Source organism: Thalassophryne amazonica, chromosome 10 (assembly GCF_902500255.1).
Source record: "Thalassophryne amazonica chromosome 10, fThaAma1.1, whole genome shotgun sequence".
Classification (NCBI taxonomy): domain Eukaryota; kingdom Metazoa; phylum Chordata; class Actinopteri; order Batrachoidiformes; family Batrachoididae; genus Thalassophryne; species Thalassophryne amazonica.
In genome coordinates, this window is record NC_047112.1 from 115641495 (window position 1) to 115668713 (window position 27219).

General features: G+C 41.3%; 1 protein-coding gene across 4 annotated transcripts in view; it reads left to right on the forward strand.

Moving 5' to 3' along the window:
* The first annotated feature begins 7878 nt into the window (after positions 1 to 7878).
* The window catches only part of lrrc40 (leucine rich repeat containing 40), a 216936-nt gene continuing 197595 nt past the window's right edge, over positions 7879 to 27219 (forward strand). For 3 of the 4 annotated variants that reach the window (XM_034180742.1, XM_034180741.1, XM_034180744.1), the window contains exons 1-2: positions 7880 to 8082; positions 20929 to 21110. In XM_034180742.1, coding sequence (XP_034036633.1) covers positions 7950 to 8082; positions 20929 to 21110 — 315 coding nt within the window. In that variant the 5' untranslated portion in view covers positions 7880 to 7949. Of the gene's footprint in view, positions 8083 to 20928; positions 21111 to 27219 lie in introns of all 4 variants that reach the window. The other variant, XM_034180743.1, reaches the window with a different exon arrangement.

Consider the following 27219-nt stretch of genomic DNA (forward strand, 5'->3'; position numbering starts at 1 on the left):
TCACCTGAAAGTGAGGAGCAGTCACCAGCACCTTCAAGTGAGGAGCAGTCATCAGCACCTTAAAGTGAGGAGCAGTCTGTCACCAGCACGTTAAAATGAGGAGCAGTCTGTCACCAGCACGTTAAAATGAGGAGCAGTCACCAGCACCTGAAAGTGAGGAGCAGTCACCAGCACCTGAAAGTGAGGAGCAGTCACCAGCACCTGAAAGTGAGGAGCGGTCATCAGCACCTTAAAGTGAGGAGCAGTCATCAGCACCTTAAAGTGAGGAGCAGTCACCAGCACGTTAAAATGAGGAGCAGTCTGTCACCAGCACTTAAAAGGAGGAGCAGTCACCAGTACCTGAAAGTGAGGAGCAGTCTGTCACCAGCACTTAAAGTGAGGAGCAGTCATCAGCACCTTAAAGTGAGGAGCAGTCTGTCACCGGGCCGAGTCACATTTCCTCTGCCTCGTTCTATCATGGTGTCTTGTGAACCATTCTTAGTCTGGCCTCTCACCTGAGACCAGTTTGCCATGGGAGACCCTACCAGGAGCAGAAAGGCTCCAGACAACACAGCTCTCAGGTTCATAGTGGCACACAAACCTCTTCACCACAATAAGGTGATGGTTCCCGGAGAGGTTGTGGTGATTTATGCCGTTAAAATTTTTGTTTGTGCTGCTTTAGTTTTTGAGATGTTCAAGATTATTTTTAGGTCATTCAGAGGTCTCCCTCCCCCCAGCTTGGTCCAAAATGAACCAAACTGGTCTACTTTTTTAATGCTTTGTTTGTGTTGATTTGTGCTGTTAAAATTTTTATTTGTGCTGCTTGCAGGCACATGCACAGCACGAGCAGGCGAGTGCGCTTCTGCTGCGTTTAAGTACCGTCAGAAATCATAGGGCTTTTTTTGTTGTTTCAAACTCAGCAGTGGGTCCTGGCAGGAGCCCCTGGCACCTTATTTACACCTTATGTTGGGATTTGTCCCCAAAAAGAAAGCTCGTGAAAGGTGAGGATATGTCCACAGATTAAAAAAAGCAATTTCCCCAGAAATAGGATGATATTTGAAAAAGCTATTGAGGAAAGCATGAAATTTGGGCCTCTGGCACCTTATTTACCTGTAATGTTGGCATTTTTCCCAAAAAGAAAGTTGTGATTGGTGGGCACATGGCTGTAGATAAAATAAAGCTATTTGCCTGTTGCTTGGATGAAAATTGTAAAAGCTATTGAGAAGAAACTGAAAAACTCAAGCCCAGGCTGCAAGCCCACAATTCTAGAAATCTTCCAAATAATAAAGGTTGTGAAAGGTGGCCACATTGACCACATTACCATGTACACCATACGGTGTAAATGGTAAAACATATATATAAAAAAAGAAAAACTTCAGCCCAGGTTACATATTTGCCCATAATGTTAGGATTTGTACCCAAAAAATAAACCTGACCCCAGGACTAAAAAAATAAATCATTACGATGATAATAGCAGCGGCCAAATAAAATGCCTATTTTATGACAAGAATAGAATTTCAAAACTTTATCATAGCGATATCTGACGTAAAATGAATCAAGCATGACATATAATCAATCAATCAATCAATTTTTTTTATATAGCGCCAAATCACAACAAACAGCTGCCCCAAGGCGCTTTATATTGTAATGCAAGGTCATACAATAATTATGTAAAACCCCAACGGTCAAAACGCCCCCCTGTGAGCAAGCACTTGGCTACAGTGGGAAGGAAAAACTCCCTTTTAACAGGAAGAAACCTCCAGCAGAACCAGGCTCAGGGAGGGGCAGTCTTCTGCTGGGACTGGTTGGGGCTGAGGGAGAGAACCAAGAAAAAGACATGCTGTGGAGGGGAGCAGAGATCGATCACTAATGATTAAATGCAGAGTGGTGCATACAGAGCAAAAAGAGAAAGAAACACTCAGTGCATCATGGGAACCCCCCAGCAGTCTAAGTCTATAGCAGCATAACTAAGGGATGGTTCAGGGTCACCTGATCCAGCCCTAACTATAAGCTTTAGCAAAAAGGAAAGTTTTAAGCCTAATCTTAAAACTGGTTGGGACTGTTTACACAGAGACTGCTACCTGCTGCTTTGGACTTGAATTAACAGTCTTTTTCAAGACTTTTTACTTTTTTACCTTTTTACTTTTTTTATTTTGTTTTTTTTTACTTTTTTACTGTGCTCCAACGCCTAAGGAAGACCTCTAACGGTCGAAACATCGCGACGGAGCACTTTTATCAGCTAACTTTCATCAGCGTTGGCAAGCTAACTAGCTTGCTAACACTTTCGTTTTTATTTATTTTATTTTATTTTTTTTTAGCACTGTTGTCGTGCGTTATCTGTGCTGCTCCACAGCGTGTTTAGTCGATTTTTATTTTATTTTAGCACCGTTGTCGTGCGTTCGCTGTTGTCGTGCGTTCCCTGTGCTGCTTCATGGCCTGTTTGGTGCCTTGATTGGGGCACTCCTTCTGCTGAATCACCTCTAAATTATTTACACATTATTCACTTTGTGTGTTTTTAGGAATCCGCTAGGTTGCGTAGCTACTAGCTCTTAGCCGATTTAGCATGGCGGCTTCTCCTGTCTCTCCCGTACTTTTCTGCTCTGGGTGTGAAATGTTTAGTTATTCCTCGGCCTCCTTTAGCAGTAATGGTACTTGTAATAAGTGTAGCTTATTCGTAGCTTTGGAGGCCAGGCTGGGCGAATTGGAGGCTCGGCTCCGCACCGTGGAAAATTCTACAGCTAGCCAGGCCCCTGTAGTCGGTGCGGACCAAGGTAGCTTAGCCGCCGTTAGTTACCCCCTGGCAGATCCCGGGCAGTCGGGAAAGCAGGCCGACTGGGTGACTGTGAGGAGGAAGCGTAGCCCTAAACAGAAGCCCCGTGTACACCGTCAACCCGTTCACATCTCTAACCGTTTTTCCCCACTCGACGATACACTCGCCGAGGAACAAACTCTGGTTATTGGCGACTCTGTTTTGAGAAATGTGAAGTTAGCGACACCAGCAACCATAGTCAACTGTCTTCCGGGGGCCAGAGCAGGCGACATCAAAGGACATTTGAAATTGCTGGCTAAGGCTAAGCGTAAATTTGGTAAGATTGTAATTCACGTCGGCAGTAATGACACTCGGTTACGTCAATCGGAGGTCACTAAAATTAACATTAAATCGGTGTGTAACTTTGCAAAAACAATGTCGGACTCTGTAGTTTTCTCTGGGCCCCTCCCCAATCGGACCGGGAGTGACATGTTTAGCCGCATGTTCTCCTTGAATTGCTGGCTGTCTGAGTGGTGTCCAAAAAATGAGGTGGGCTTCATAGATAATTGGCAAAGCTTCTGGGGAAAACCTTGGTCTTGTTAGGAGAGACGGCATCCATCCCACTTTGGATGGAGCAGCTCTCATTTCTAGAAATCTGGCCAATTTTCTTAAATCCTCCAAACCGTGACTATCCAGGGTTGGGACCAGGAAGCAGAGTTGTAGTCTTACACACCTCTCTGCAGCTTCTCTCCCCCTGCCATCCCCTCATTACCCCATCCCCGTAGAGACGGTGCCTGCTCCCAGACCACCAATAACCAGCAAAAATCTATTTAAGCATAAAAACTCAAAAAGAAAAAATAATATAGCACCTTCAACTGCACCACAGACTAAAACAGTTAAATGTGGTCTATTAAACATTAGGTCTCTCTCTTCTAAGTCCCTGTTGGTAAATGATATAATAATTGATCAACATATTGATTTATTCTGCCTTACAGAAACCTGGTTACAGCAGGATGAATATGTTAGTTTAAATGAGTCAACACCCCCGAGTCACACTAACTGTCAGAATGCTCGTAGCACGGGCCGGGGCGGAGGATTAGCAGCAATCTTCCATTCCAGCTTATTAATTAATCAAAAACCCAGACAGAGCTTTAATTCATTTGAAAGCTTGTCTCTTAGTCTTGTCCATCCAAATTGGAAGTCCCAAAAACCAGTTTTATTTGTTATTATCTATCGTCCACCTGGTCGTTACTGTGAGTTTCTCTGTGAATTTTCAGACCTTTTGTCTGACTTAGTGCTTAGCTCAGATAAGATAATTATAGTGGGCGATTTTAACATCCACACAGATGCTGAGAATGACAGCCTCAACACTGCATTTAATCTATTATTAGACTCTATCGGCTTTGCTCAAAAAGTAAATGAGTCCACCCACCACTTTAATCATATCTTGTTCTGACTTATGGTATGGAAATAGAAGACTTAACAGTATTCCCTGAAAACTCCCTTCTGTCTGATCATTTTTTAATAACATTTACATTTACGCTGATGGACTACCCAGCAGTGGGGAATAAGTTTCATTACACTAGAAGTCTTTCAGAAAGCGCTGTAACTAGGTTTAAGGATATGATTCCTTCTTTATGTTCTCTAATGCCATATACCAACACAGAGCAGAGTAGCTACCTAAACTCTGTAAGGGAGATAGAATATCTCGTCAATAGTTTTACATCCTCTTTGAAGACAACTTTGGATGCTGTAGCTCCTCTGAAAAAGAGAGCTTTAAATCAGAAGTGTCTGACTCCGTGGTATAACTCACAAACTCGTAGCTTAAAGCAGATAACCCGTAAGTTGGAGAGGAAATGGCGTCTCACTAATTTAGAAGATCTTCACTTAGCCTGGAAAAAGAGTTTGTTGCTCTATAAAAAAGCCCTCCGTAAAGCTAGGACATCTTTCTACTCATCACTAATTGAAGAAAATAAGAAAAACCTCAGGTTTCTTTTCAGCACTGTAGCCAGGCTGACAAAGAGTCAGAGCTCTATTGAGCTGAGTATTCCATTAACTTTAACTAGTAATGACTTCATGACTTTCTTTGCTAACAAAATTTTGACTATTAGAGAAAAAATTACTCATAACCATCCCAAAGATGTATCGTTATCTTTGGCTGCTTTCAGTGATGCCGGTATTTGGTTAGACTCTTTCTCTCTGATTGTTCTGTCTGAGTTATTTTCATTAGTTACTTCATCCAAACCATCAACATGTTTATTAGACCCCATTCCTACCAGGCTGCTCAAGGAAGTCCTACCATTATTTAATGCTTCAATCTTAAATATGATCAATCTATCTTTGTTAGTTGGCTATGTACCACAGGCCTTTAAGGTGGCAGTAATTAAACCATTACTTAAAAAGCCATCACTTGACCCAGCTATCTTAGCTAATTATAGGCCAATCTCCAACCTTCCTTTTCTCTCAAAGATTCTTGAGAGGGTAGTTGTAAAACAGCTAACTGATCACCTGCAGAGGAATGGTCTATTTGAAGAGTTTCAGTCAGGTTTTAGAATTCATCATAGTACAGAAACAGCATTAGTGAAGGTTACAAGTGATCTTCTTATGGCTTCGGACAGTGGACTTATCTCTGTGCTTGTTCTGTTGGACCTCAGTGCTGCTTTTGATACTGTTGACCATAAAATTTTATTACAGAGATTAGAGCATGCCATAGGTATTAAAGGCACTGCGCTGCGGTGGTTTGAATCATATTTGTCTAATAGATTACAATTTGTTCATGTAAATGGGGAATCTTCTTCACAGACTAAAGTTAATTATGGAGTTCCACAAGGTTCTGTGCTAGGACCAATTTTATTCACTTTATACATGCTTCCCTTAGGCAGTATTATTAGACGGTATTGCTTAAATTTTCATTGTTACGCAGATGATACCCAGCTTTATCTATCCATGAAGCCAGAGGATACACACCAATTAGCTAAACTGCAGGATTGTCTTGCAGACATAAAGACATGGATGACCTCTAATTTCCTGCTTTTAAACTCAGATAAAACTGAAGTTATTGTACTTGGCCCCACAAATCTTAGAAACATGGTGTCTAACCAGATCCTTACTCTGGATGGCATTACCCTGACCTCTAGTAATACTGTGAGAAATCTTGGAGTCATTTTTGATCAGGATATGTCATTCAAAGCGCATATTAAACAAATATGTAGGACTGCCTTTTTGCATTTACGCAATATCTCTAAAATCAGAAAGGTCTTGTCTCAGAGTGATGCTGAAAAACTAATTCATGCATTTATTTCCTCTAGGCTGGACTATTGTAATTCATTATTATCAGGTTGTCCTAAAAGTTCCCTAAAAAGCCTTCAGTTGGTTCAGAATGCTGCAGCTAGAGTACTGACGGGGACTAGAAGGAGAGAGCATATCTCACCCGTGTTGGCCTCTCTTCATTGGCTTCCTGTTAATTCTAGAATAGAATTTAAAATTCTTCTTCTTACTTATAAGGTTTTGAATAATCAGGTCCCATCTTATCTTAGGGACCTCGTAGTACCATATCACCGCATTAGAGCGCTTCGCTCTCAGACTGCGGGCTTACTTGTAGTTCCTAGGGTTTGTAAGAGTAGAATGGGAGGCAGAGCCTTCAGCTTTCAGGCTCCTCTCCTGTGGAACCAGCTCCCAATTCAGATCAGGGAGACAGATACCCTCTCTACTTTTAAGATTAGGCTTAAAACTTTCCTTTTCGCTAAGGCTTATAGTTAGGGCTGGATCGGGTGACCCTGGACCATCCCTTGGTTATGCTGCTTTAGACGTAGATTGTGGGGGGGTTCCCATGATGCACTGTTTCTTTCTCTTTTTGCTCCGTATGCACCACTCTGCATTTAATCATTAGTGATCGATCTCTGCTCCCCTCCACAGCATGTCTTTTTCCTGGTTTTTTCCCTCAGCCCCAACCAGTCTCAGCAGAAGACTGCCCCTCCCTGAGCCTGGTTCTGCTGGAGGTTTCTTCCTGTTAAAAGGGAGTTTTTCCTTCCCACTGTGGCCAAGTGCTTGCTCATAGGGGGTCGTTTTGACCGTTGGGGTTTTTCATAATTATTGTATGGCCTTGCCTTACAATATGGAGCGCCTTGGGGCAACTGTTTGTTGTGATTTGGCGCTATATAAGAAAAAAGTTGATTGATTGATCTTAAAAGTAGAGAGGGTGTCTGTCTCCCTGATCTGAATTGGGAGCTGGTTCCACAGGAGAGGAGCCTGAAAGCTGAAGGCTCTGCCTCCCATTCTACTCTTACAAACCCTAGGAACTACAAGTAAGCCTGCAGTCTGAGAGCGAAGCGCTCTATTGGGGTGATATGGTACTACGAGGTCCCTAAGATAAGATGGGACCTGATTATTCAAAACCTTATAAGTAAGAAGAAGAATTTTAAATTCTATTCTAGAATTAACAGGAAGCCAATGAAGAGAGGCCAATATGGGTGAGATATAAGATCAGACACAGTGAAGAAGTCACATTTAAGTTAGAAATATTTTTGTCATTTGGAAACATGGGGAAATAGAATATCAATATCAAGAAAAAAATATATTTTGTCAAGTATTCCAAACAGGATTTCTTGTTTTTAGCTGTGCAAGTGCTCATTTCTAGGCAACGGAATGACATTAAGTTTATTTGTTATGTTAATTCAAGAGATGAGACGTTATCGAGATTCCACGTTTTTCATTTGATACGTAATTGTTCGATGGTCCCCAAAATCAGCGACCGCTTCTGGACGCCGTGCATCTCCGGACCGTTTTTCCCCGAGCACTTCGAAACAAAAGCGAAACTACCTAAAATAAGAGCTGTGAAAAATAAGTTTACTTCTTTCATGTCATGTACGGCCTGTTTGGGTTTCACCGACTGCGTGAATGTCGATTTATTTAACTGTATCCTCGCCGAATGTCTGAATATCGAATATCAAACTAACCTAACCGTATGGAGCTAAATCAAGGCCAAAAGTTTTGTAATCTGAAATAAAAAAAGATTGAAAAAATAAATTTTGAAACTGAAAAAAACTTTTGGCCTTGATTTAGCTCCATATCCTCGGTCTTTCCACTAGGTGGCGGAATCGTACATTGTGTTGTGGAAACCACCATAAGAGCGCACGAAGAAACTTAACGAACAGCAGCGGTGGTGACGTCGAGGGTGAGGTGGCCTTGAAGAACATTATTATTATTTAAGTCCGTGCTGACAATGTCGGGATCAAAGGTGGACTCTTTAGTGGGCTTCAGGATGGCGAAAGCAGAACTTGTGGTTCCTGACGGTCTGCTGAAGGCAGCGAGGAAGAGCGGCCAGCTAAACCTGAGCGGACGAGGACTCACAGAAGGTAACAAACAAACAAAATCATCCGCCGAAGGCAACAAACACACAAATTCATTCTAGCTGGGGGGCGGGGAGCTAGTACTTTCCCGTTGGTTTCAAAAGTTGATTTTTGGCCACTGGTTGGACTGTGTTCTGGAAGGATCTAACTTACCATAAAATGATGTCGCACTTTTTTTTGGTGATTTCTTCATACTTTCGTTTCAGATATTTTTTATGAAGAACAGCAATAATACAAAAATAGTATGGAATGGATATCTTGCTTCTTTTAACAATATTATGCCAAAGAGCAAACAGAACAACACAACAGCAGACCTGCAACAGAAAAAATAACATCATCAAAACCAACAGCAACGTTCATTCATCTTCTACCGCTTAGTCCAATTAAGGGTTGCGGGGGGGGGTGGAGCCTATCCCAGCAGTCATAGGGCGCGAGGCGGGGTGCACCCAGGACAGGACGCCAGTCTGTCCCAGGGCCACAAACAAACCAACACACACACACCTACCTAAGGACAATTTTAAAGATTCCAATCCACCTAACCCGCATGTGGGAGGAAACCGGGTGACCTGGAGGAAACCCACTCAAACACAGAGTCCAAACTCTTTCCACTGCTCAAAGGCTCCATCCATAATTGAAGGGATCAGTGATGGATTTGCTGAAATTGGCAGTGTAAAGGATAGGGCTCTAGAAGTTTTAAATATTTTGCTATCTGTTTCCAGATCTGAATGGTACTGTGTATAATCAGATTATAGTTGTAATATGATTTTTTTTTTTTTTTTTTTGAGACAAATGGGAGACATTACAATAGCCACTATCGAGTAAGGAAAACAATCCTCCCGTTTCATATCCAGCCATCCAGAGAGCACAATAGTCTCATCTAACCAGCAGAGAAGTTAAGGCCCTGCGACCAACAGGAACAGTGTGAGGTACAACTGGTCTTCTTGCACTAACATGTGATGAGGTAACTGTGGCTGGAGCTGGAGGATGCCTTGTTGGTACAGGTATTACCCTATCTTCCTCTTCCTTCCACCAATAGTTTGTTTCTGGTGGTAGCTGAGGGTGAGGAATGCCATGCTGACACCACACCATGGCCTGGTAATGTGCTCAGGCAATGGCTTCATGTAAGGCTCCTCAGGGTGTGTACATGAGAAAAAGCTCTTTGACCCGCTGACTTCTTCACCCTCCTAACACAGAGAAGTCCCACACGCGGTATCTGTGTGGCTGGAGGCGGGAGTGTTGTTTTTAATTATTTATACTAATTTCATTGTTTAATTGTTGCAAATCAGCTCCAGAAAAAGATAGATATGTCAAATATATAATGGAACACTTAATATTATATCACAATAAGAGGAAGAAGGAGAATCAATCAATTTTTTTTATATAGCGCCAAATCACAACAAACAGTTGCCCCAAGGCGCTTTATATTGTAAGGCAAGGCCATACAATAATTATGTAAAACCCCAACGGTCAAAACGACCCCCTGTGAGCAACCACTTGGCTACAGTGGGAAGGAAAAACTCCCTTTTAACAGGAAGAAACCTCCAGCAGAACCAGGCTCAGGGAGGGGCAGTCTTCTGCTGGGACTGGTTGGGGCTGAGGGAGAGAACCAGGAAAAAGACATGCTGTGGAGGGGAGCAGAGATCGATCACTAATGATTAAATGCGTAGTGGTGCATACAGAGCAAAAACAGAAAGAAACAGTGCATCATGGGAACCCCCCAGCAGTCTACGTCTATAGCAGCATAACTAAGGGATGGTTCAGGGTCACCTGATCCAGCCCTAACTATAAGCTTTAGCAAAAAGGAAAGTTTTAAGCCTAATCTTAAAAGTAGAGAGGGTGTCTGTCTCCCTGATTTGAATTGGGAGCTGGTTCCACAGGAGAGGAGCCTGAAAGCTGAAGGTTCTGCCTCCCATTCTACTCTTACAAACCCTAGGAACTACAAGTAGGCCTGCAGTCTGAGAGCGAAGCGCTCTATTGGGGTGATATGGTACTACGAGGTCCCTAAGATAAGATGGGACCTGATTATTCAAAACCTTATAAGTAAGAAGAAGAATTTTAAATTCTATTCTAGAATTAACAGGAAGCCAATGAAGAGAGGCCAATATGGGTGAGATATGCTCTCTCCTTCTAGTCCCCGTCAGTACTCTAGCTGCAGCATTTTGAATTAACTGAAGGCTTTTTAGGGAAGTTTTAGGACAACCTGATAATAATGAATTACAATAGTCCAGCCTAGAGGAAATAAATGCATGAATTAGTTTTTCAGCATCACTCTGAGACAAGACCTTTCTGATTTTAGAGATATTGCGTAAATGCAAAAAAGCAGTCCTACATATTTGTTTAATATGCGCTTTGAATGACATATCCTGATCAAAAATGACTCCAAGATTTCTCACAGTATTACTAGAGGTCAGGGTAATGCCATCCAGAGTAAGGATCTGGTTAGACACCATGTTTCTAAGATTTGTGGGGCCAAGTACAATAACTTCAGTTTTATCTGAGTTTAAAAGCAGGAAATTAGAGGTCATCCATGTCTTTATGTCTGTAAGACAATCCTGCAGTTTAGCTAATTGGTGTGTGTCCTCTGGCTTCATGGATAGATAAAGCTGGGTATCATCTGCGTAACAATGAAAATTTAAGCAATACCGTCTAATAATACTGCCTAAGGGAAGCATGTATAAAGTGAATAAAATTGGTCCTAGCACAGAACCTTGTGGAACTCCATAATTAACTTTAGTCTGTGAAGAAGATTCCCATTTACATGAACAAATTGTAATCTATTAGACAAATATGATTCAAACCACCGCAGCGCAGTGCCTTTAATACCTATGGCATGCTCTAATCTCTGTAATAAAATTTTATGGTCAACAGTATCAAAAGCAGCACTGAGGTCTAACAGAACAAGCACAGAGATGAGTCCACTGTCCGAGGCCATAAGAAGATCATTTGTAACCTTCACTAATGCTGTTTCTGTACTATGATGAATTCTAAAACCTGACTGAAACTCTTCAAATAGACCATTCCTCTGCAGATGATCAGTTAGCTGTTTTACAACTACCCTTTCAAGAATTTTTGAGAGAAAAGGAAGGTTGGAGATTGGCCTATAATTAGCTAAGATAGCTGGGTCAAGTGATGGCTTTTTAAGTAATGGTTTAATTACTGCCACCTTAAAAGCCTGTGGTACATAGCCAACTAACAAAGATAGATTGATCATATTTAAGATCGAAGCATTAAATAATGGTAGGGCTTCCTTGAGCAGCCTGGTAGGAATGGGGTCTAATAAACATGTTGATGGTTTGGATGAAGTAACTAATGAAAATAACTCAGACAGAACAATCGGAGAGAAAGAGTCTAACCAAATACCGGCATCACTGAAAGCAGCCAAAGATAACGATACGTCTTTGGGATGGTTATGAGTAATTTTTTCTCTAATAGTTAAAATTTTGTTAGCAAAGAAAGTCATGAAGTCATTACTAGTTAAAGTTAATGGAATACTCAGCTCAATAGAGCTCTGACTCTTTGTCAGCCTGGTTACAGTGCTGAAAAGAAACCTGAGGTTTTTCTTATTTTCTTCAATTAGTGATGAGTAGAAAGATGTCCTAGCTTTACGGAGGGCTTTTTTATAGAGCAACAAACTCTTTTTCCAGGCTAAGTGAAGATCTTCTAAATTAGTGAGACGCCATTTCCTCTCCAACTTACGGGTTATCTGCTTTAAGCTACGAGTTTGTGAGTTATACCACGGAGTCAGACACTTCTGATTTAAAGCTCTTTTTTTCAGAGGAGCTACAGCATCCTAAGTTGTCTTCAATGAGGATGTAAAACTATTGACGAGATACTCTATCTCCCTTACAGAGTTTAGGTAGCTACTCTGCACTGTGTTGGTATATGGCATTAGAGAACATAAAGAAGGAATCATATCCTTAAACCTAGTTACAGCGCTTTCTGAAAGACTTCTAGTGTAATGAAACTTATTCCCCACTGCTGGGTAGTCCATCAGAGTAAATGTAAATGTTATTAAGAAATGATCAGACAGAAGGGAGTTTTCAGGGAATACTGTTAAGTCTTCTATTTCCATACCATAAGTCAGAACAAGATCTAAGATATGATTAAAGTGGTGGGTGGACTCATTTACTTTTTGAGCAAAGCCAATAGAGTCTAATAATAGATTAAATGCAGTGTTGAGGCTGTCATTCTCAGCATCTGTGTGGATGTTAAAATCGCCCACTATAATTATCTTATCTGAGCTAAGCACTAAGTCAGACAAAAGGTCTGAAAATTCACAGAGAAACTCACAGTAACGACCAGGTGGACGATAGATAATAACAAATAAAACTGGTTTTTGGGACTTCCAATTTGGATGGACAAGACTAAGAGACAAGCTTTCAAATGAATTAAAGCTCTGTCTGGGTTTTGATTAATTAATAAGCTGGAATGGAAGATTGCTGCTAATCCTCCGCCCCGGCCCGTGCTACGAGCATTCTGACAGTTAGTGTGACTCGGGGGTGTTGACTCATTTAAACTAACATATTCATCCTGCTGTAACCAGGTTTCTGTAAGGCAGAATAAATCAATATGTTGATCAATTATTATATCATTTACTAACAGGGACTTAGAAGAGAGAGACCTAATGTTTAATAGACCACATTTAACTGTTTTAGTCTGTGGTGCAGTTGAAGGTGCTATATTATTTTTTCTTTTTGAATTTTTATGCTTAAATAGATTTTTGCTGGTTATTGGTGGTCTGGGAGCAGGCACCGTCTCTACGGGGATGGGGTAATGAGGGGATGGCAGGGGGAGAGAAGCTGCAGAGAGGTGTGTAAGACTACAACTCTGCTTCCTGGTCCCAACCCTGGATAGTCACGGTTTGGAGGATTTAAGAAAATTGGCCAGATTTCTAGAAATGAGAGCTGCTCCATCCAAAGTGGGATGGATGCCGTCTCTCCTAACAAGGCCAGGTTTTCCCCAGAAGTTTTGCCAATTATCTATGAAGCCCACCTCATTTTTTGGACACCACTCAGACAGCCAGCAATTCAAGGAGAACATGCGGCTAAACATGTCGCTCCCGGTCCGATTGGGGAGGGGCCCAGAGAAAACTACAGAGTCCGACATTGTTTTTGCAAAGTTACACACCGATTTAATGTTAATTTTAGTGACCTCCGATTGGCGTAACCGGGTGTCATTACTGCCGACGTGAATTACAATCTTACCAAATTTACGCTTAGCCTTAGCCAGCAGTTTCAAATTTCCTTCAATGTCGCCTGCTCTGGCCCCCGGAAGACAATTGACTATGGTTGCTGGTGTCGCTAACTTCACATTTCTCAAAACAGAGTCGCCAATAACCAGAGTTTGATCCTCGGCGGGTGTGTCGTCGAGTGGGGAAAAACGGTTAGAGATGTGAACGGGTTGGCGGTGTACACGGGGCTTCTGTTTAGAACTACGCTTCCTCCTCACAGTCACCCAGTCGGCCTGCTTTCCCGGCTGCTCGGGATCTGCCAGGGGGGAACTAACGGCGGCTAAGCTACCTTGGTCCGCACCGACTACAGGGGCCTGGCTAGCTGTAGAATTTTCCACGGTGCGGAGCCGAGTCTCCAATTCGCCCAGCCTGGCCTCCAAAGCTACGAATAAGCTGCACTTATTACAAGTACCATTACTGCTAAAGGAGGCCGAGGAATAACTAAACATTTCACACCCAGAGCAGAAAAGTGCGGGAGAGACAGGAGAAGCCGCCATGCTAAACCGGCTAAGAGCTAGTAGCTACGCTAAGCTAGCGGATTCCTAAAAACACGCAAAGTGAATAATGTGTAAATAATTTAGAGCTGATTCAGCAGAAGGAGTGCTTTAGTTAAGGCACGTAAAGATTACACTGGGAAACAAATCGTAATCTAGATAACTAGATCAATCTAACTGCGCAGATTAAACAGCTAACAGATACAGAAAAACACTGCTGTGCTCCGGAACAGGAAGTGATACAATACCGCAGTTAGATCCAACCACCAGTAGGAATAAAGATAAAGGTATGGGGTGAAGTTATTGAAGAATAGATAAATAGTGGATATAATTGACATAAAATAGAAAATACAGATATTACCTTAAGTACCCACATTGGATAAAGGAATAAGGTAGATTATATTTTTGGTGGATATAATATGCTTCACTGATGGAGACCAAAATGTTACAATAATGATAATAAGTTGGGGACTTATTTGGATGATTGTTATAGCACGATTGTACTGGCACAATTTCAGTTATTGGGGATGTTTAAAAAGACCCTGCTAATATTTATCTTGGTACAGCAAACTAATGGATGGAACCACAAAAAAAATGTGGATGGAATCAGTTATGTTTATTTCAAAGTGCAATGAATAATCTGACCAGAGACGACGTGACTGGACTATATGAATAATGCTCAGCCATTTCATTGATGGCCTACATATTTATTTTAGTAACAAAAGAACAGAAAAAAGAACATCTCACATATTTGGTTAAGAGTGCTGTAAATTTCTTCCAAACAATATTGGCCCTGTAACCAGAGTCTTGACTGCACTAAAGACATGCTGAGGGATTGGCTATGAATTTGGTATCATAACTTAATAGTTGACTGAGTTGGTAGAATATTTTGGCAAGTGGCTGGGCTGGTACCTTAATTTTATTTCATTCAAATTGACTTGACTTTAGCTCTACATGTACTGGTCCTGTGTATAAGACATTTGTCTTTCAAATGCATCACCACTGCCTTAGACACCAAATTAGGGGGACTGTCCCCCTACCAAATGTTACAGAACTCTTAACAAAACGATACCTATAATCTCCCCTCTTGAGGCAACTGATCTGGAAGAAGACAAGAAAGAAGACTGATGTGTTTTTATTGCCTAATTAAAATGTTGCGCTGCTAAGTGTTAACACATATAGGCCACATTTCTTTTTTGGAGATGAATTCTGTGTTTTTCTTTTTTCTTTTATGAGTTTTCTTAATTTTGATTCACTGATATGCTGTATAGATTCTTTCCATGATACACTGGGCAGTTATGAATCCTTGCTGCTCTTAATCTGGTAATGAAGTCATGCTTACATCATTTTCGCTATTGATATAGGTATTGCCATGAAGTAACTATACACCATTGGGGTTTAGGATTATGAGATTTTGTTTAAAAGGGCAGATTAGCTAGTGAGTCTATAATGTAACTTGCTCGTGCATGGAGAGACTCTGATGTCACACACTTGTATTAATCTCTCGATATATTATAACATGTTGAAACTGACAAAAGAAGATGCTAAGAGCGATTGATGACCACTCCATCAGCTTGGATAACTTGTATAATTTTATAGTTGTTTGTTTTGTTATGGTCATTTGGACAATTTCATGATGACCACTGAGATTCCAGCGACACTTGATGCGCTTCGTATTTTCACTGTTATTATTGCCTTTGTAACCTTTGTATCTGATCTTTTCCTTGTTCCATTTGTTATGGGAATGTAATACGATTGGCACTTTTTGTTGGTTAAGTGCAAAATTGTTCAGATTTATCCAACAGATTAATCTTTGGGAAAATTGATGGGGAGGTAATTCACATTCAGTGATCCTATGAATTTAAAGATCAATGACAATTTGGACGTGACACCTTGAATGGTAGTTCCCTCTCACACCTTGGTGCCCCTGTCTTGCTGGCATGTTGTCAGTTGAGTATGGAAGGCTGGATAGCTTATGATGGGTAAGATCCCACCTTATAACACTGGACAACCTAAGTGGCACCACCACAATTACTCTGATGTCTCAGTGAGGCCCTGACTCACTATGTGGGCACCATAATGCCACGTTCACACCGGATGCCATGTGACACCACAGATTCGCATCCCTCACCTGCTGATGGATGCGCCACCATCACCTGGTGTGTCGCTCTGCTTTTGCTGTGAAAGTTTGCCCCAGTGCGTCATCAAATAGGGGGAGCTTCCATTCCGTTTGCTGTCAAGTCAACATGGTGGACCTTGATCACACGGAGCGAGTTGCTGTTAGGGCAGTCACAATTATTACAATATTCGCCAATCGCAAATATTTTTCATAATCCCGATTACCGTGAATTATTTATTTTATCAACAAAGTTGCATAAAACGACTCGGAATCTGACGTCATCGTGCAGCAGCAGCCACACGCTGCCTCACCTCTCGTCTTGGTCGGATGGTTAGCGAGGCTCGGATAATAACATGGAGCGTGAGGAGGTTCTGGTTCCAAAGCCACGCACCACTGTGGATGCATTTCGGTTTTGTAGGGCTGGCTCGACTAGTTACGACTATGTTGACGATTGAAATCATTAACAACTAATTTAATAGTCCCCGAGTTGTTTATTTTATTTAAGTCTTTGATTTTTTTCTCAATTCATAGTTTTAGGCAGCGAGCCGTCCTGCTGTCATTTGGAAGTTCAAATTTTGAATAAGACGGCCGATTAAAACAGCAGCCGTCTTGTTCAAAGCATTTTAAAATGCGCAGTTTACCGAAGGAGCTGTGTGTGCGTGTGTGCGGAGTCAACTTGCTGCAGACTGAGGGAGCGAGATTCCTGAACGGAGACACGAGACGTTACGTTCTGCTGTGAAGCATCATGTGAGACAGCGAGCGCGGAGCAGAGAGAGAAGATTTTAACCCGAGTGAACATATATATATATATATATATATATATATATATATATATATATATATATATATATATATATATATAAAAAACAAAACAAAACCATGGGGTTGCCTTTACTCTCTGTACTTTCTCTACGGCACCTTCCTGTTCACACCATGTGCATGTCGTATACTGAATTTATGAGATCATGAGATGAAATAAATGGTCAAATATCCTTTAAAAAATGAGAATATATAAATGAACTGAGCAAAAATTACAGAAAAGCTGTGCAGTGATGTTCAGAGGCACAGATCACAAAAAGCAGAACTTTAACAGCTGTTATTTTCCAAAGGTATGTATTTGTTCAGTCTTGAGCTTAATGTAGTGTTGAAACACAAAACGTGACTGATGGAGGAAAAAAAAAAAGGATGACTTCATCACACTAAAATGAACTGGAGTCAGAATAAAAATTCAAGCTGCTGATTTCTGTTATCAAAGTTATTAAGCTGCAGCTATATGTTTTAATTATTTCAAAATGTGTTGCCTCTTATTGTATTCTGATTTATTTATACAAAAAAATATGGGGAGTCTAATCAGCCTGCATTGTTCTATTGTTTATATCAGTTTTCCTGCACATGTCCAGGTATTTTTTCCTTCTTTATAAGTTTGGTGTTTGCTGCACAAAGTTTTAAAACACAATAAAATGTTCACGCTTTTCTTTATAGCAGTTCGGTAATTTCAGAAATGCAACAGAAACAACCACAAATCAGAAAAAGTTGGGACGATATGTAAAATGAAGATAAAAATAAAAATGTTGCACTATTCCCGGTTTCTCCTCTCACAGAAGCCAAACGTTCTTCCAGAGTTGTGTAATCATACTGCGATAGTAGAATATAAAGAAGAGAAAAAAAATAGACAATATAATCGTCAATCGCAATTATTTGCCTGACAATTAATCTTCTCCAGAAATTCCTAATCGTGACAGCCCTAGTTGCTGTGCTCAGTTTGTTGTGGAAAACTGACAAATGTCGCCTGCGGCACTGTCCCTGGGTTCACAACATCCTCATGAGACATTCCCAATTCGGGGAGTTTCATTATTTGCTGCAAGAGCTGCGTCTGGATGATGGCCGCTTTCAGTCGTACTTCCACCTTTCCAGGACCCAGTTTGAGGACCTTCTGTCTCATTCGCGTGCGCACGTGTGAACAATTAATAATAAAAAAAAAACAAAAACAAACTGGCTGCCGCTGCAATTCTTCGCTCTCCTCTTCAACTCTGTCATAATTGTTATAAACCAGTGGTTATTTGTTTTGTTATACATCTGTGTAGTTAATAAAATTATCTTCACAGACGATTTGTTGGCGAGCACATGAAAAAAGAAAAAGAAAAAAAAAAACTGGCTGCTGCTGCTCACTCTCCCCTCAAACTCTGTCATAACTGTGTTATAAACCAGTCACCATTTGTTTTATTATACATCTGTGTAGTTAATAAAATTATTTTCACGGACGATTCGTTCGCACACACACATGAAAAAAAAAAAAGAAACTGGCTGCTGCAGTGCTGCTGCTCGCTCTCCTCTCAAACTCTGTCATAATTGTGAAATAAAGGACAAAAGGGACTTAAGTCCTGCTCACAGGCTGGCTGCCAGAGACAGGACATGTCCACATCAAGTATAAACTCCAGACATCTTGACGTCACTACATATCCAGTCCCTGATTGGTCATCGCGGTGAGACGAGATGAAAAATTTCAGATTTTTCAACTTGGGGAAGAGGTTGGTGCGATGCAATGCGATATCATGCCACAAATGCGCCAGTCGCTCAAAAGCGCTTTATTCGCGTCCATTGCGTCGCATTGCGTGATTTGAACTTTTGTGGCGCCACAACACGTCCTTCCATAGGGATTACATGGCAACCTGTCGCCACTGTCGCTCACGTGGCGTCCGGTGTGAATGCGGCATAAGGGAACATCAGGACGGGATCAATTGATGGTTGCCTATGTGCCTACATGTTTTGGCAGAATATTGATTTGATTGGAATATTGGATCATACATGAGAATTGAATTATACCAAAATAATCTTTATTGTTGACATGATAGTCATGTCAAGAGGGGGAGTTGCAAGATAAAGTCTGTTAATTCCTTACTTTACGTTAGTTATCAAGTATTTGCTTTTGTTATCTGTTTAGAAATGCCTGGAACCTGGTTCAGACTTATTCATGCACAAGTTTCAGATAAATGGAGGGCGCTCCCTGTCTATGGGGAGCCAGTAAGGTTAGGATTGTAAGATTAAAACCCACCCACTGTACCGCCTACATTGTCTTGTATAAAAACCAATTGTTGTCCAAGTTCGGCATCTTTCAGAAGATGGAGTCCGTGTGTGGGCTGTGTCTCTGTGGACCCGGGCCTGGTTTTCAGCGTGACTTTCAATAAATGCAAACTGAAGAATTTATTGATTTGTTCTTTGTAAGGGGCAGTATATTACAATAAGAACCGGAGGATTAGCAGTAAGTTCCAGCTTTCACCAAATTAAATATTTGTTCCATTGAAAGAATGTAAAACATTCATTATTTGCTTTGTATAACAGCTAAAATTTGATAAAATATTAATTTATAAACAACAGAAAAGGGACTTACATTTTGGGGTGCGTCACTAGTGCTTTGACATCAACGTCCAGCACAAACTTTGAATAGGAGTCCAAAATTGTTCTCAGTCAACTTGGAAAAACAGTTCGGTTCAATAGTTCAGTAATGCCCCCCCCCCAGAAAGACTTTGTGTACTTCCTCAGTCCAGCGGAAAATTGTCAGAAATTTGTCCAGGTTTTCATCCTAACAGCTCTTCATGCCTTCAGACGGCTTATGGTGTAGTGGATTTGTGTGTGTGTGTTTTAGAAGAATTAGCGCCTTCAATTAGCTCATTCAAATTGTTGTCAATCAGCAAAACAAACTCTGCCATGTTTAGCTAAACGCCGCCCCCAGTAGTGTGCGTGGGCCGCGTTTGTAGCATGCAGTGGCACAAAACATATGGAACCAAATTTGCATGGTAAACGGAACGAATAATCCATGTCATGTGACATACAAAGCACCAATCAAATGGCAAGGATCCACTCAGCCATTATATAAACACTATAATTATTATTATAACTTTATTTCTATTTTGTCATTGGATTCTTAAATGGACCACAATGAAAATAAGTTTTTGCACTTTCTTGTGCCATCCATGCATTTTTAACATATTTACAATTACATTATGTACTTACATTGAATTTACTAAATAAAATCATACACACTTTTAATAAATAGATAATTTACTACCCCCTGCTGGATGGCGTGTGAGTCCAGAATGTAAATATCAATGTCTATGGTTCAGTGTTGTTAGCTAATATATTTAGCCTCTCTAAAAATATTACTCCTATTGAGGTTCGGTTTTGGCACCGTTCATCCTTGACCCAAATTACAAAATGTCGGCTCTCCTCAGTTTGTGCGTGATTAAACTTACATGCACACACACGTGTTTGTCTTTTCTGCATTCTGCTGTACGCAGGTGCTTTTAATTTGACAGAGAAGGTAGCAGAAGACATTTAAGGGCCCTGTCCCACTGGCATTTAGGAGGATTTGCGTATGGATTGCGCACAAAATTGGCTCATATTCGCTTAACATCCGCAATATGCGTGAAACATGCAAACGGCCGACACCCGCACACGTCCGCAATTATCCGCAGAGGCGCATGGAGTCGCATTTTCGCTGGTTTAAAGTGGGTGAAAAGACGTTCAGGTGGCTAACACCCAGTATTCAACCAAAAATCAACATTGAAATTTTGTCTTCTGCTCACTGGGTTGTTTTCTTTTCAGAGGAATTTTAGAATATTGTGGAATTTCATTGTTAAATTATTTGATGTACCCAGGGACTCTGGAGGGAAATTACCTATTTAGCTGTAATCTGGTGCAACTCATCTTTGTCTCATTGAGTTTAATGATGCTGTACATTGTCCCTTAAATAATCGATAAACAAACAATAAACAAAAAGTTAGTGTGTGTGTGTGTCTGCCTGTCCAAACACTGACTGGTCTGTAACCGAGCAACAGTAACAATGGCAACTGATTTATTATGAAGGTGTAATCTTTTCTGAGCTGCTCAGCTGATAATGTACTCACTGATGTCTTTTTAAATACCATTTTTACCATTAAGATCAGTATTATAGCCCATATCTAAAACGTTTCAACGCAACAGAAAAACCTAACCATAAAAATCTGTTTCAGTTCCTCAGAGTGTCTATCGCCTCAACATTGACACATCAGAAGAAGCCAAGCACAATGTGTCATTTGGAACAACTGATCGTTGGTGGGAACAGACCGACCTGGCAAAATTGCTGCTTGCATCCAATCAGCTTACAGCATTGTCTGATGATATTGGACTGCTCTGTGCTCTTACTGTGCTGGATGTAAGTAACCTGTATCCTGCATAGTTTGTGTGTTCAGCTTTGTATTTTTGGAAGTGTTGTGGTGTCATTTTAGAATTCTTGTAGAAATTCTGTGTTCTTACCACAAAGAAATCTATTCAGTTAATTTAGGCTTAATCTAAATTAAATCAATTTTATTTATATAGCGCCAAATCACAATAAACAGTTGCCCCAAGGTGCTTTATATTGTAAGGCAAAAGCCATACAATAATTACAGAAAAACCCCAACGGTCAAAATGACCCCCTGTGAGCAAGCACTTGGCGACAGTGGGAAGGGAAAAACTCCCTTTTAACAGGAAGAAACCTCCAGCAGAACCAGCCTCAGGGAGGGGCAGTCTTCTGCTGGGACTGGTTGGGGCTGAGGGGACAGAATCAGGAAAAAGACATGCTGTGGAAGAGAGCAGAGATCAATCACTAATGATTAAATGCAGAGTGGTGCATACAGAGCAAAAACAGAAAGAAACACTTAGTGCATCATGGGAACCCCCCAGCAGTCTAAGTCTATAGCAGCATAACTAAGGGATGGTTCAGGGTCACCTGATCCAGCCCTAACTATAAGCTTTAGCAAAAAGGAAAGTTTTAAGCCTAATCTTAAAAGTAGAGAGGGTGTCTGTCTCCCTGATCTGAATTGGGAGCTGGTTCCACAGGAGAGGAGCCTGAAAGCTGAAGGCTCTGCCTCCCATTCTACTCTTAAAAACCCTAGGAACTACAAGTAAGCCTGCAGTCTGAGAGTGAAGCGCTCTATTGGGGTGATATGGTACTATGAGGTCCCTAAGATAAGATGGGACCTGATTATTCAAAACCTTATAAGTAAGAAGAAGAATTTTAAATTGTATTCTAGAATTAACAGGAAGCCAATGAAGAGAGGCCAATATGGGTGAAATATGCTCTCTCCTTCTAGTCCCCGTCAGAAACGGCATACAACTGGGTCCCTTGTCAATGACTGGGTTGTGTTGCAGGAGTATAAGATACTTGATGTACTGCAATGCGCGATCTGCAGTGTCTGTACAGCTACAATAGGGGCTGTGTCCTTGTTCTCTACATTACAGCGGACCTGTTGTCAGTGGTGGTTGGACTCCGACCACACTGCCCCTTGTCACCAGCCCTGTTTATTTTCTTTTTTTTTTCCACTCATGATTTTATTTATTTTTCATATACAATACAAAACAAAATACAACACTCAGATGAACATGAACATAAACACATTTGCCCGGGCGGCGTCTTGTCAATCAGTTTCCTGAATACTTAAGCCATTTTTCCCATTTTTTTTGTCTATTTGAGCTTCCTGTAGTCTCCGTCTGTATGTCAGCTTTTCCATATATGTCTTCCACTATCGAGATCCATTGGTCCTTTGTTGGTATGTCTATTGTTCCCCAGTTCCTTGTTATTGCCTTCTTTGCAGCTATCAGCATCGTTTTGATTAAGTATTTGTCACTCTCGTGTATAATTCCTTCAGAAGAATTACATAAATAAAAAAATTCAGGTTCCAGTGGTACCTTATTTCCCAACACAGAGGTCAAAACATCCCAAACATCTTCCCAAAATTTACAAATTTTTGTACATTTCCAAAAAATATGTAAATGGTCTTCATCAATATCTCCACACCCTCTCCAGCATTTTTGATGTTTTTTTAACTGTTTGCTTTTGATTCTTGGAGTGATGAAGAACCTAATGAGGTTTTTCCAAGCAAACTCCCTCCCTGTCTGAGAGCTAGTTGTTGTGTGGTGGACCTTCCACATTTTTTGCCATTCTGTGTTCCCAATTTTTATCTAACTCTTTTTCCCAATTACATTTCACTTTGTTAGTTGTATTTTTGTCTGTTTGTTAAGGCTTTATATAATGATGTTATTTTCAGATTAGTATCCCCATATGCTTTTGTCATAATTTCAACTAGCTCACTCTCTTCCATGGAGGAGGCCGCCTGTATTTCAGTTTTATGGAAATTTCTCATTTGAAGATAACGAAAAAAAGTCTTGTTTCTCCAGTTCAAATCTCTGCATTAGATGTTGAAAACTGTCCAGCTGCCCATCCTTCTCTAAAACACACCATGCTATTATCCCTCTAAATGTCCATTGTTTATAATTCTTGTCATATAAAGCAGGTTTAAAGTTTACATCATATGCTATCCATTTAAGTTTTGATGCACTTTTCTGATGTTTGTGTTGTTTGATTATTTTAAACCATGTAAAGAGTGTATGTTTGGTTATAGAATCTACATAAATTTTATTATTCTCAAACATTCCTCTATCTCCAGTGATACTTTGGATGGGTTGTTTTAATATTTTTGTTTCAATATCTTTCCATTTTCCACAGTAGTCTGTTTTGCACCAATAATATAGATATTTTATTTGTGAAGCATAGTAATATTCTCTTAATTTTGGTAATGACATCCCCCCTTTTTCTTTGTGCAGCTGGAGAGTTTTATATTCAACCCTAGGTCTTTTACCCCCCCAGATGAATCTGGAGATAAGCCTGTCCCATGTTATAAATTGCAATGTAGTGACCTCTACTGGTAATGCTTGGAATAGGAATAAAAATCTTGGCAAGATATTCATTTTTACAATCTCAGTTTGTGAGCTAAAATCTAAAGGTAATGTATTCCATCTTTTTTATGTCTTTCTGTATTTCCTCTTGCACTTTAGTATAGTTTTTGTTAAGTTCCCTAAAGTTCTGTGTTACTTCTACCCCTAAGTATTTGATAGCTTTAAGTTTTCAATTGAGTTTATATTTATTTTTTATGTGTTCAGAAGGAGTGTAGTTGAATTTAAGTATTTGTATTAATCTTGTATCCAGATAAATAACCATATCTTTCCATCATCTCTATCAACTTGGGAAGTGATGTATCTGGGTGCTCAAGGAAGGCTATAATATCATCTGCAAAAAGTCCAATTTTATGTTCCTCTCCATTTATTGTCGCTCCTTTAATGTCTTGATTTTGTTGTATTGCTTGTGCCAATGGTTCTATAAAAATTGCGAAGAGGCTAGGTGAGAGGCAACACCCTTGTCGAGTAGACCTATGAAGAGTAAACTGTTCAGTAAGATAACCATTTTTTTATTCTGGCTGTGGGGTCTTTGTATATTGTTTTAATAATATTTATTGATTTGTTATTGAAACCCATTCTCTCTAGTGTCAAATATAAAAATTCCCAATTAACACGGTCAAATGCCTTTTCAGCATCTATGCTCATAATAACTAAATTTTTATTCTCCCTTTGTGCCCGTTCAGTTATGTGAAGAGTTCTCCTAATGTTGTCATGCGTTTGTCTCCCGTGTATAAATCCTGTTTGATCTTCGTCTATTATTTCTGTTAGGAATACATTAAACCTTTTAGAGATGATGGATGTAAAAATTTTATAATCTTTGTTGAGTACTGAGATAGGTCTGTAATTTGTGCAGTACTCCTTATCTTTACCTGGTTTAGGAATAACCGAGATGATTGCTTCTGACCATGAAGCCGGCATTTTGTTTTTCTTGAGGGTCCAATTCAGAGCGCTGTGGAGAATAGGCATAAGTTCCTCGTTAAAGATCTTGTACCATTCCACTGGAAAGCCATCGCTTCCAGGTGACTTATTATTTTTTTAGTGCTTTTATAGCTTTTTTAATCTCCTCTCTTGTGATATCAGCTGTCAATATATTATTTTGGTACAGTCCGATTGTTGGTAAATCTAGTTGTAAAAATTGTCTGATATCATCCTCATTCGCAGTAGGGGGTTGTGAGTAAAGCTGTCTATAGAAATCTACAAAAACTTTTTATATTTTCTGGGTTGTAAGTTAACTTCCCATTTTCTGATTCTTTAATCTTATCTATTGTGTTTAATGTTTGCCTTTTTTTTTATTCGCATGGCTAACAGTTTTATGGCTCTGGGTCCTGATTCGTAGTAACTTTGTTTATAAAACACATGGTTTTTTCCATGTCCTCAATTAAAATATTATTTATTAGCTTTTTAGTTTCTTGGATCTGCAAGTAGATTTCTTTTTCCTTATTTTTCAGAAACTGTTGTTCGAGTTCCTTTAGTCTTACTGAACAGTTTTCATACGTCTGCATTTTCTTCTTTTTTAACCATGATGTTTTGTAGATTAATGTTCCTCGAAGCACCGCCTTCATCGCATCCCACACTACTATTGGTTCTACCTCTCCATTATTGTTCTGTTCAATGTATTGATTCATTTCTTTTTTTGTTTCTCCTACTACTTTTTCGACGTTAACAATTCCCACATTTAGTCGCCATAACGTCTGTCTTTTGAAACTATTAATATTAATTTGTATGTATAGGGCATTGTGATCTGATATATCGGCACATTCAATTTTGCATTCTGTCACTCTATATACATCTAGTTTGTTAATCAGAAAATAGTCTATCTGTTGTGTGGGCCGCTGAAGAGGAGGTACTGCTGGCCCACCACCACCAGAGGGCGCCCTGCCTGGAGTGCGGGCTCCAGGCACCAGAGGGCGCCGCCGCCTCACGTGAGCAGCTACGGTGACAGCTGTCACCCATCACCTGAGACAGCTGACGGCAATCATCTGTGGGGTATATCAGCAGGACGGCACCTCCACCTCATTGCCGAGATATCGTTTCTACCAGAGAGGTAACGTATCGAAGCTACGGAGTGTATCTTTTTGGATTGTGCTAGTTTGTGGATTACTGTTCCAACGAGAGGTGGAGGTAACTTCCCTGCTGTTCGGAGTCCTGGGTGCAAACGCGCCCCCATCTAACTGTCCTTTGTTCCTCGCCAGCAGTACGAGGTCCGACACGCGGAGGCAGTGGCCACCTGGGAGTTCGGGACTTGGCGGCTCCAGTATTCCCGGGGTCCTGTGGCGGAGGAAGCCGTGTGGTTCCGGTCTTACCTTGGAGAGGCGTCTCCTATCTTCGAGCCTGCCCACACGACACTTTTGTGAATTGACTGTTGTCCATTGCTGTGATTGGTTGTATTCGTTGTGCACATTCACAACAGTAAAGCTTTGTTATTTTGACTTACTCCATTGTCCGTTCATTTGCGCCCCCTGTTGTGGGTCCGTGTTCCTACACTTTCCCAACAGGATATCTCGGCCAGCGTCATGGATCCCGAGGGGCGTCAACCGGCTGTTGAACGGCCAATGGAAGAACAGGACGCGCAGGCGTCCGCGGGAGGGGTAATCGGTGAGTTGCACCGGATCCTCACCGCTTTCACGACTCGGTTGGATTTCATGACCGAGCAGAACGTCCTCCTGAACCGCAGGGTGGAGGCTCTCGCCGCGCAGGTGGAAGCGCGCCCTCCGGGCGCCGCTGCGGCTCTCCCTCCCGTAGATCCTGTGCGTAACGTTGACGTTCCACTGGTTGTTCAACGACCTCTCCCTCCTTTCCCGGAAGCATACATAAGCCCTCCAGAGCCGTACGGAGGCTGTGTGGAGACGTGCGCGGATTTTCTGATGCAGTGTTCGCTCGTCTTCGCACAGCGTCCCGTTATGTATGCGACCGATGCTAGTAAAGTAGCTTATGTCATAAACCTGCTTCGCAGTGAGGCACGCGCTTGGGCTACAGCGCTCTGGGAGCAGAATTCACGGCTCCTTCTGACATATGATGGGTTTGTGAGGGGTCTCAGAACCGTGTTCGATCACCCTAATAGAGGAGAAACCGCTTCAACCGTGCTACTGTCAATGAGACAGGGGCGCCGGAGCGCAGCTGTTTATGCAGTCGACTTCCGCATCACGGCTGCGAGATCCGGCTGGAATAACGCTGCCCTCCGCGCCGCCTTTGTAAACGGACTGTCTTTGGTTCTCAAGGAGCACGTGGTGGCTAAGGACGAACCGCGGGATTTAGACGGGCTTATCGATCTTGTCATACGGTTGGACAACCGGTTAGAAGAACGTCGGCGGGAACGAGACGAAGGGCGTGGCCGGGCACGCGCCGTCCCTCTCCCTTCCGGTTCCGACCGCGCTCCGCCTTCCCCACGCTCCACGGCCCCTGCGCTGGTGCACTAGAGCACCATGTGAGAGACTGCCCCGAGCGGTTACAACACCAACGCCCGCCCCTAGAGACTGGGCTAGGGGTGGGCCGAGACATTCACGTGGGACACACCCACATTGCTACACGACTCCCAGTCACGATCCTGT